Below are 11,983 nucleotides of genomic sequence, written 5' to 3' on the forward strand. Positions count from 1 at the left end.
CCTCGGGCGGGAGCGCCACCACACTTCCCAAGCGGCGCACTATCCAGTGCGCCACCGGGCCGGCCCTGTGTTTAGTTCTTATTAAAATTTCTAATAGATTTCTTTTTAACTTTTACTCTTTTGTAAAATTATTCACTAAATCATTTAAAAATATAAAAAATAAAGTGAATAGGGTTCACTGAACCCAGATGGTAAATAGTGATGAGTATTTTTCCTTGTATACCTAAAGTTAAAGTATTCCACTTGTCCTTGTCCAGAATCTTTTTAAAAGTTTTTTTTTTTTTTTTGGAGGCTGGCCAGTAAGGGGTGATCCAAACCCTTGACCTTGGCATTTTCAACACTGCACTCTCACCAACTGAGTTAACCAGCCAGGCCTGCCTAAAATCTTTTAGAAGAAAAAAATGACTTGAAAGAGTGCCATAAACTCCTTCATTTGCTTTCCTGGACTTCGTTTGCTATCTGTACATTTAATGACTTATGCAGCTGTAGAACACATGAAATTTGATTACAGTGTGATCATTAAATCAGAGGATACAGTAGATAACAATATCACAGAAAGAAAGTGAGCTGAAACGTCAGGTACTGATCAAGCTTTATTAAAGGAAAAGAATCTGCTGGGCTATGCTCAAAAGAAGGGTAGCCAGGGTTGCCCTCAAAATGAAGCACAGCACCAGATGTTGGGGTAGGAGAGCTTATATAGTGCGCCAAGAACTGGCTGATACCATCAAGGAGGGGCATTATGCTAATGTGGAAGCTATGCAACCAGGGTGGAGAATTGCGCCCTTGTGGAAGCTAAAGGGTTTCTGTTTCTGAGAAATCATGAGGGTTCTTACAAAGGGAGGGGCTGGCGACCACTTTGTGCTTATGGTGGTCACTTCCAAGATCCATCAATTACATATTCAAATACCAATCTTTTTATAAATTTTTTTTAAATTCACTAACTTGATTTTGCTTGTAATTTGTAAAACATGAGAATTTTCCCTCATTTGTAACTGAGCCACACAAATGTTTACACTGAGAAATTAAATACAGTGCTACATTCAGTAGTAAAAGGGAGATGCAAGCATTGGACTTGAGGAATTATAATTTTTTCCTGACTGGCTGAAAATCCACCAGATACTGTTGCCTCTCTTGGCATACTTTTTTTTTTTTTTTTTTTTTGTCTTTTGTCTTTTGTCTGTGTCCGGCAACGGATTACAACCCTCAGTGTTGCCCCCGTACCGGACTGGGGACCGGCAACGGGATCGCAAGCCTCGGTGTTGCTCCCGCGCCTTGCTCAGCCAGTGAGCGGGAGCCGGTCTGTATGTGGGATCCGAACCCTCGGACGGGAGCGCCGCCGCGCTTCCCAAGCGGCGCACTATCCAGTGCGCCACCGGGCCGGCCCTCTTGGCATACTTTTTTACCATACTTTTTCAGTTTATTTTCTCCAGCAGAACATTTGAAGTTGACTTGGGGGCTATTTTGACTATTATGAAATGTCAAATTAGTAATAAATCGAAGTAGTAAGAGAGAAAATCTTTTTGAATCTTTTAGAATTATGTTGAAGGAAGAACATTATGTTCAAGTGAATATAAAAAATCCTCAGTTCTCATCAAATGTTGCTTCTTAAAATTCTGTTTTTCTTGCCTATTTCTTAATCACCCCAACATGTAAAATATTTTTTCTCTGAACTCAGAGTACTTATTACCTATCATTAAATTAACAGCATTGTTTTTATGATCACCTTTTATCATCTATTTAAGCAGGTTATAAATTTCTTGAAAGTTAAAGAACTCAATTTCTTTATATTCTCATATAGCCTGTCCAATGCTATGTGTATATGAGAAGTGCTCAAATATGTTAAGACTTATAAACTGCCTGTAAAATGTGATTTGTTACTACAAGATAGTTAACAGATATTCTCCTCATTTAAAATTAGGGGAGGCTTACAGATCTATTTTTAGAAGTGAGAAGAGGAAAGAGCTAATGAAAATAATTATTAGTGACTCATTTCAGTATTTCTTTTAAATTTGTTCAGTCATTTCAGCCCATTAAAACTGTTGAATGTAGGCATAATAATGATGTTCCTTCTGCTTTAATCCTTACACAAAAAGGATAGCCTGAAGTAACCTTATGTTAAATAATCAGTTATTTTTCTCTTGTTATGTCTCCCTGTCCCCACCTTACGAGGAAAGTAACTTTGAAATGGCCAGTCTGCTTTCTGTTCTTTGTTTTGCTTTCTTCAGCCTTTTCTGCCTATAAAAGCAAACTCCTCTGCTCCACTCATTGTAACACTTATTCTATTTTATGGAATGACATGTCGCCCAATTTTAGAGTTGCAATACAGCCAATTGAGATCTTTAAAACAAACAAAAAAAAATCTGTTGAATGAAAAGTTATTAAATGTGCTAAGCTCTGTTGTGGATACAAAAAATATGTAATAGTCCTTTTCCCAGAGAGGTTTCTTATGTAATAGGGAAGGTATATGGACATAGTTACTGTGTTATGTTATTTTGTACAGGCACACATACAGCATTTGCCAAAGGAATGGTATAAAATGCAATAGAATACCAGAAGATGATTTTTGTTTGGGAATTCAGGAGTTTGCAGAGTATTTGAACAAATCCTAAAGGATAAAGTTAATAGAGAAGGTATTATAATAAACCAGAATGTCATAATCAGTTTTATTTTAAATCAGATTCTGTAGGGGAAAATTAGATGGGATATATGTCTCTTCCAATAAGTCTTCAAAACCTTAAAAGAAAAATAAAACCATTTACTAATCTTTGCATTGTTCTAATTACAAGTATATAAAGACCTTCATAATGAAGCATGTCTGTAATGCTATTGCTATCTAATTCTCAGTTAAATTCTAAAAAGCGTGTGTCACTATAGAATCTGAGAAAAGATTATGCAAATGATAAAGAACTAGTATTAAGAACTGTCAGAGTATCTAAATATCTAGCTCTTATTTACTTTAGAAAAAAGTATTAATTTGGACAATTAGACATGATCATTATTGAAAAATGGTAAAATATAGATCAATAACATCCGAAACGGGGGGGGGGGGGGCGTAGCATTCATTTGAAACTTCCTTAAATCTTATACCCCAGGTATTACCCTCTGTTAAAATAACAATAGTTATTATTTTTGAGCCATTATGTGTATTGTGCTAAGTATTTTGCATTCTGTCACAATTTTAAAATTTTTGCTTAGTGCTTTCTGGCTTTATATTCATTATTTTTTTTAACAATCATAGGAAATAAACTGATCTATAACCTGCTTTTTATAAAATGAATTTGCTTCTATGTCTCTAAATATAGATCGACATAATTTTTAATGATTGGATACATATGATAGTGTGGTATGTGTTAGTATATTTGACCAATAGTCTTTTACACATTTAGATTATTTCCATATTTCCAGACTTGGCTAGCAGGACCTTATATATCAGTTATTTCCTCAGAATAAAGAAAGTCCTAGACGTAGACTTGAAGGTTTAACAAGTAAGTACATTTGAAGACTTTCAGTTCATTTTGCTAAATGCCTGTCAGGAAGGATGTGCCTATTTATATTTCTTCCATGATTCATTCCCAGCAAAATCCCTCTCCCTGTTCCCTCTCTAACCTTTATTTATTTATTTATTTTATCTTTGTGATTCTGGATGTGGGTATCTTGTTGTTTTGGCATTTTTTTGATTGTTAATGATGTTGAATGTTTATTTCAAATGTTTATTGACCATTTGTGTATATGTTCATCACATGTTCTTGTCCTTAGTCTATTTCTCTACCTAGTGTTTTTTTGCCTTAATTATTTGTAAGGGCCCTTTTATATATTAAATGTTAGAGATAATTTTCCCCAGTTTGTCATTTTTACTTTTAATTTTGCCTATAGGAGTGTTTTGCTGTCCTGAAGTTTTCATTTTTACGTAGGCATATCTGTAAAACATTTCATTGCCTTTAGGGTACATGCTTATGGGGTTTTATATTCCAGATTCATTTAAGTTCTCTGTGCTATAGGCTGTGGTACTATTTCGAACCCTCTCCTTTTTAGCACTTATCACAACTGTAATTATTAGTCGTGATTATCCATTTAGCATCTTTTTTTTCTCACCAGACTGTAAATTCGATAAGGGCAGCAATCATATTTGTTTTATGTAGCTTTATCTCTGCTACCTGCATATAGTAGGTATTCAATAAATATTTGCTAAACTAACTTAAAATTTTAGTTTATCTGGAATGTATTTAGGTACAAGACATGATGTGGGTACCTGTTTTTCTATTTTTTTCCAAATAGTTTGGCAGTTTTCTCTAAAGTATTTGTTGAATAATTCATACCACACACAGTAGACACACATATATCTCTCTCTCCTTCACCCACTCTCTACCCATTCCCTGTCTCTGATTTGATAGCTTTACAGTATCAAAATATTCTTCCAGACTCTGTATCTCTCTGCATTTCCTAATCTGTTTCTTTGTTTTATGTATTATTGTTTCAGTATCACACAATATATTAAATAAATAGTGGAACAAATTTTCCTATCATATTTTACTTACATTAAACTGCTCTGACTATTCTCACACATTTACTCATAACAGCTGAGCCATACTGTCATTTTATCAAGTCCTAAAAATCCCATTGAAATTTGGGATTTTGGTTAATTTGAAACAATTAACATCTTTTTTTTTTATTGTTATTGAAACATAATTGATTGTACATATCTGTGGGGTACAGAGTTGAGTATCAACACCTGTGTGCAATACATGATGCTCAGATCAGGATAATTGGTATATTCAACATTATATAATGTACTCGATTTTCGTGGCCATTACCAGTTCCTTATCCCCCACCCAGTTGTCTTAAAATATTTAGTCTTTCTGTTGAAGAGTATGGTATGTGTCTCCATTTACTCATATTTGTTTAAATTTCCTTAGTTTTTCAATATAGGATGTAATGTTTCATTTATTTTTCTTTTCTCTTAAGCTTTTGTCAGGAGTGATAAACCCAGACTATTCAGAGGACTACAAATCAAGGTAAGGTTATTGTAATGGAATCTCTTTTTTCCATGTTTTTTGGAAGGGGCAGGGAGGTGATTAAAATAAATAATTGAATAAATTAATTTTTTATTTTTATTTTTATTTTTTTTTAAAGATGACTGGTAAGGGACTCTTAACCCTTGACTTGGTGTTGTCAGCACCACACTCTCCCAAGTGAACTAACGGGCCATCCCTATATAGGGATCCGAACACGTGGCCTTGGTGTTATCAGCACCACACTCTCCCAAGTGAGACACAGGCCTACCTAAATTTTTTTTTAGAGCAGTTTTAGGTTTGCAGAAAAATTGAGCAGAAAGTACAGAGTGTTCCCATGTACTCCCTGGCCACTCCGTCCTCAGTTTTCCCTATTACAGCATCTTGCAATTGGTGTGGTACATTTGTTACATTATTATTAATTAAATTCCATATTTCTTTATGTGTATAGTTCTAAGAGTTTTGCCAAATGCATAGTGTCATATCCACTATTACAGTATCATACAGAATAGTTTCACTGCCCTAAAAATCCCCTGTACTCCACATGTTCACTCTCTCTCCTCCACTGTCTCTATACTTTGCCACTGTCTCTATACTTAGCAATATGCATTTAAAGTTCTTTGGTGTCTTTCCCATAGCTCAATAACTCATTTTTTTAAATTGCTGAATAACATTCTATTATTGTACCACCATTTGTTTTTCCATTGACCTGTGGAAGGAAATCTTGGTTGCTTCCAGTTTTTGGCAATTATGAGTAAAGCTTCTATAAAGATTTTTGTATAATTTCTGTGTACATGTAAATTTTCAACCATTTAAGCAAATAAATACCTAGTAGCACAATTTCTGATTCATATAGTTAAGATGGTTTAACTTTGTAAGAAATTGCAAAATTGTCTCCCAAAGTGGCTACATCATGTTGCATTCACACTAGCAATAAATAGGAGTCCAGTTGCTTCACATTCTCACCAGCATTGGTTACTGGCACTGTTTTGGGTTTTAGCCATTCTGATAAGTATATAGTGGTATTTCATTGTTTTTTTTTTTTTTTTCCTTTTTGTCTTTTTTCGTGACCGGCAACGGATCGCAACCCTCAGTGTCGCGCCCGTACCGGACCGGGACCGGCAACGGGATCGCAACCCTCGGTGTTGCTCCCACGCCTCGCTCAGCCAGTGAGCGGCCGGTCTGTATGTGGGATCCGAACCCTCGGCGGGAGCGCCACCACACTCCCAAGCGGTGCACTGTAGCAGTGCGCCACCGGGCCGGCCCATTCATTGTTGTTTTAATTTGCTATTCCCTAATGATATATGATTTGAGTGTCTTTTCATATGCTTATTTGCCATCTGTATATCTTCTTTGATGAGATGTCTATTCGATTTTTGCCATTTTTTAAATTGTGGTAAAAAACACATAACATTAAATTAACCGCCTTAGCCATTTGTAAGTATACAAAGTATACTTACAAAGCAGTGTTAGTAATGTATTTTCACATTGTTGCACAACAGATCTTTGTAACTTCATCTGGCAAAACTGATACTCTGTACATCTTTCCCCCTCTTGCCTCACCCCCAGCCATTGGCAACCACCTTTCTACTTTCCATTTCTATGATTTTGAATAGGTAGATATTGCAAATGAATTTGATTCATATAGTGTTTGTTCTTTTGTGACTGGCTCATTTCACTTAGCATAGTGTCCTCAAGGTTCATCCATGTTGTAGCATGTGACAGGATTTTCTTTCTTTTTAAGGCATCAGTGGACATTTGGGTTGCTTCTATCTCTTTGCTATTGTGAATAATGCTTTTATGAACATAAGTGTGCAAATCTCTTAAAGTCCCTGTTTTCAATTCTTCTCAGTATGTATACCCATAAGTGGAATTGCTGGATCATATGGTAATTCTATTTTTAATTTTTTGAGGAACCTCCATATATTTTTTCATAGTGGCTGCACCAGCAGTATACAAGAGTTTCTCCACATCTTTGCCAACACTTAGTTATTTTCTGTTCTTTGATAGTGGCTATCCTAATAGATCTGAGGTGCTATGTCATTGTGTTTATGTTAAACCTCTGTGTAATGAGATGTAAAAAAAGGATTACACAAAACAACGTGAATGCAATGAGAAGACTGAAGGGACTGCACCTCAGCAACTCCTCCTCAAAATCAGTTGATTCAATCATTTCGAAAAGGACACAAAGACATGGGCAGTGTGACATAAGTTATCTAAGGCTAAGTAGAGCTTAAACAATGGAAACTAGTAACATCAGTAAAATTAACAACGTGACATTCCAAAGTCCAATTTATGATAAAGCTAAGTTGGTCAAACTGCGATCATTATCTAAAATATAACCTCTCCTAAAATGATTTAAGCAAAAGTTGCATTTTTATGCTTAAATCTAAGTATAATTGTCTCAAGTTTCCACCAACAGACAGATTGCCCTTAGCAAACATTTTTTCACATTTTTCCCTTCAGCAGTTCTTTAAAATCTCTTAACAGGATCAGTATGACAACCACCTGTTAGCTCTAAAATCATTAAAGTATACAATCCCATACCTAAGCAATGATTAGAGTTGATAAGATGGGCTGTTGTCTGGCTAGCTGTGGTCTATTGCCCCCTGGCCAGAGACTTTTGCCTCATACATGCATTACCTAGAAAACCCTATTCTAAAAATCAAATGAAAATCAAGATTTCTAACCCTATCTACAGCTTTGATTTGCATTTCTCTTGTAATTAGTGATACTGAGCATCTTTTCATATGCTTGTTGGCCATTTGTGTATCTTCTTTGCAGCATTGTCTATTCAAGTCCTTTGCCCACTTTTTAATTGGGTTTTTTGTTGTTGAGTTGTAGGAGTTCTATATATATTCTGAATATTAACCCCTTTTTCCCCTTCCATAGGTTGTCTTTTCATTCTGTTCATTGTTTTCTCTGATGCACAGAAGTTTTTAGGTTTGATGTAGTCTTATTTGTCTGTTTTTGCTTTTTTGCCCACTTTTTAATTGGGTTTTTTTAGATTGCTGACTTTTAAGAGTTCTTTGTATATTTTGGATACAAGTCCTTTATCAGGTATGTGTTTTGTGAGGATTTTCTCCCACTATGTCTCCTCTTTTCATCTTCTTAACAATATCTTTCACAGAGCAGAAGTTTTTCATTTTAATAAAATTAAACTTATCAATTTTTTTTCTTTCATGAATCAAGCTTTTAGTGTAAAAACTCATTGCCAAATCCAAGGTCACCAGATTTTCTCCTTTTATCTTCTAGAGGTTTTATGATTTTTGTGTTTTACATTTAGGTCTGTGGTTCAGTTTGAGTTAATTTTTGTGAAAGATGTAAGGTCTGTGCTTAGATTTATCTTTTTGCATGTGGGTGTCCAGTTATTTAAACACTATTTCTTGAAAAGACTATCCTTTCATCATTACATTACCTTTACTCATTTGTCAAAGGTCAGTTGACTTCATTTGTGTGGTTCTATTTGTTGGTCTTTATTCTGTTCCATTAATCTGTTTGTCTATTCTTTGACCAATACCACATTCTCTTCGTCACTGAAACTTAAGAGTCTTCAAGTCAAATAGTGTCAGTCCTTCAACTTCGTTCTACTTTATATTGTGTTGGCTATTCTGTATCTTTTGCCTTTCCATATATAAACTTTAGACTCAGTTTATTGATGTCTACAAAATAAATTGCTGGGATTTTGATTGGGATTGCATTAAATCTATAGATCAAGTTAGGGGAAACTGACCTCTTAATCATATTAAGTCTTCCTAAGCATGCACATGGAATATCTTTCTGTATATTTAGATGTTCTTTGATTTTTCTCATCAGAGTCTTGTTGTTTTCCTCATATAGATCTTATACATATTTTAACAGATTATACCTAAAGATTTCTCTTTTTTTGGTGCTAATCTAAATGGTGTATTTTTAATTTCAAATTCCATGTGTTCATTACTAGAATATAGGGAAGCAGTTGGTATTTGTACATTAATCTTGTATTCTGCAACTTTGCTATAACCACTTACTAGTTCCATGAGTTTTTTTTTTTATTCTTTAGGATATTCTTTACAAATAATTATGTCATATGTGAACAAAGACAGTTTTCTTTTTTCCTTCTTAGTCTGTATGCTTTATGCCTTATTTATTTTCTTTTCTAGTCTTAATTGCACTAACTAGGACTTCCAATACAATTTTGAATAGGGATGGTGAGAGGGGACATCCTTGCCTTCTTCCCAATCTTAGGGAAAGGCATCTTGTTTTTTACCATTATGTATGATGTTAGATCTGAGTTCTATTTATAGGTGTTATTTATCAAGTTAAGGAAGTCTCCCTTTATTCTTAGTGTGCTGAGAATTTTGATCATGAATGGGTGATGGATTTTGAAAATTTGAAAATGCTTTTTCTGCATCTATTGATATGATCGTATGATTTTTCTTATTTAACCTGTTAATAGTAGTGGATTACATTAATTGATTTTCAAATGTTGATTATCCAATGTCTTGGATACCTGGAATAAATTCCAATTGGTTGTGGTATATAATTCTTTTTACAAATTATTGGATTTGATTTGCTAACATTTTAAGGGTTTTTGCAACTATACTCTAACTTCTTATTCCTGTTTTTTATTAAAATAAGTTTTTGAATAAATAATAAAAATTTTAGAAACAATTTATGTAATAACCTGACAAAAAAATGTTTAAGTAGTATAGTTATTATTGACTTATTAGCTCAGAGGGCCTACATTTCTAAACTCTGCAGATGAGTTGGGAATATACCAAGTGCTAATAATTACATCAGAGCTTGTCTCCATCTCTGGAGTTCATAACCCCAGAAGACTTAGAAAAACAAGCATAATTGCTGAAAGAAGTTCTGAGTGTTTCCTTCATCATCACTGCTACCTTTTTGGTTATCTGGTTCTACTTAATTTAAAATTGAAGATGATTTCTTAGCTAATGGGTTCATGTTTTTTTTTTTTGTTTGTTTGTTTTTTTTGTCTTTTTGTCTTTTTTCGTGACCGGCAACGGATCGCAACCCTCAGTGTCGCGCCCGTACTGGACCGGGACCGGCAACGGGATCGCCACCCTTGGTGTTGCCCCCGCTCCTCACTCAGCCAGTGAGCGGCTGGTCTGTATGTGGGATCCGAACCCTCGGCGGGAGCGCCGCCACACTTCCCAAGCGGCACACTGTAGCAGTGCGCCACCAGGCCGGCCCTGGGTTCATGTTTTTAATTGTCACATTTACCCAAAGTTAGTATTTCTCAGAGCTCTGTGGAGAAATATTGGACCCAACCAAACAGATCTAAATTTCAGGAAACCAGCCTAATTCTAAACTGATTACAACAAAGTCATTAGATTTCCTAAGCCAAGGTAAACTTATGATTCAGCATGGGATTCGGTGTCTGATAATTATTTCCTTTGTGTATGTGTGTATATGATTATTAATATATACAGCCTATTTCAAAACATTGCTTATATAACCGTCATTCTCTCATTTATTATTTTGAACTTGTCTGCCTTCATTATTACATCTTGAACTCATTTGAGTTTGAGAGTGTTGTGTATGTTATAAATATTTGTTACACTAAATAATAAGCTTAAATCCCAAGTAAACTGTCTTGATACCAATAGGAATTTTTCTTTTTAGAACTAAAATATAATTTTTATTCTTTTTTTTTAAGAAATCCCATTAAACTCTTCTTTAAAAGACCTGCATTAAGTCCTGTTAATTGTGCTGTTATTTCTAAAAAGCTTTTTAAAATTACTATTAAATTTAATTAAGCCATATTGAATTGTTTTCATCTTAGTTGAGGCTGAGAAAGCTCTTTCTAAGCAGAAAATGATGATGTTCCTCTTTTTTGTAGTATGTTCGCGGTTCAGACCCTGTGCTAAAGCTTTTGGACGACAATGGGAACATTGCTGAAGAACTCAGCATCCTCAAGTGGAACACAGACAGTGTAGAAGAATTCCTGAGTGAAAAGTTGGAACGCATATAAATCTATCCTTTTGTTACCTTATCAATGAAATATTAACAGCACCTAAAAAATAATTTAGCTTTGCTTGCTTCCATTGATCAGTTTTTTACTGTGAGGCATTAAACATCCAAGTAGAAGTTGAAATGTTAGCACAGCCCATGATATCTGAGTTGGCAAGCTTAACAAAAACCCATTTTTTGTAAATTTCCATCCTCCTGCATTTGTTGATACCACCAACAAAATGCTTTGCAACAGACTTGTGGTTAATTATGCAAATGATAGTTTGTGATAATTGGTCCAGTTTTACGAACAACAGATTTTTTAATTAGGGAGGTTAATAAGGGAGATGATTATTATGCCTCATGTGCTGTGTGCTCTTTGAAAGCAGTGACAGAAAACTACAAAGCAAGTAAGATATATTGAGCCTCAACAGATCGCCTGCTCCTGAGTGTCTCTCATATTTTTGTATTACCCAACTTTCTTTCTAATAGAAATGTTATTTATAGTTTATAGTGAATATACTGCATAGAAACTTTGTGGCTTCATTGTTGTAAACCAGATTCAAGATCTACTGTAAGAGTGAGACATTCACAAAAATTTGCATTAATGAAGACTACACAGAAAACCTTTCTGAGGATTTGTGTGGATCAGATATTTGGCAAATTATTGTGTTTTACATTCTTACAGAAAAGCCCATTTAAAAATGATCATTTGTAAAACCAAGATATAAATAAAAAGTTTCAAAAATCCATCTGAATTGAATTCTGATTTTTCCTTTCTTGTTTAAAAATGACAAGCTTCTTAATGCATTCTTATTTTCTTTCATATAAGCCTTTTTTTTGCTAAAATGTAATAATGGCTATACTGTTTAAAACTTATAACTTATTGTTTTTGGTAACATTGCTTTATATTTGTCTAATGATTTTATTTTCCAGAGTTCTTTCATTTATGAATACATTTTCATTGGTATTTTATTATATAAAGAATAACTGCTAATATAGAATTTTTTATATTAAAA

At 34.3% G+C, this 11,983-nt stretch overlaps 1 protein-coding gene across 1 annotated transcript in view; it reads left to right on the forward strand.

The window, feature by feature from the left end:
• The window catches only part of LOC103598345 (15 kDa selenoprotein), a 48,229-nt gene extending 36,513 nt beyond the window's left edge, over positions 1-11,716 (forward strand). Inside the window, 2 exon segments of the mRNA XM_008582342.1 lie at positions 4,963-5,012; positions 10,855-11,716. Of these exon segments, the coding sequence (XP_008580564.1) occupies positions 4,963-5,012; positions 10,855-10,986 (182 nt within the window). The 3' untranslated portion in view covers positions 10,987-11,716.
• Positions 11,717-11,983: the final 267 nt, after the last annotated feature.

The sequence above is a fragment of the Galeopterus variegatus genome, unplaced genomic scaffold (genome assembly GCF_000696425.1).
Source record: "Galeopterus variegatus unplaced genomic scaffold, G_variegatus-3.0.2 Scaffold2576, whole genome shotgun sequence".
In the NCBI taxonomy this organism is placed as follows: Eukaryota; Metazoa; Chordata; class Mammalia; order Dermoptera; family Cynocephalidae; genus Galeopterus; species Galeopterus variegatus.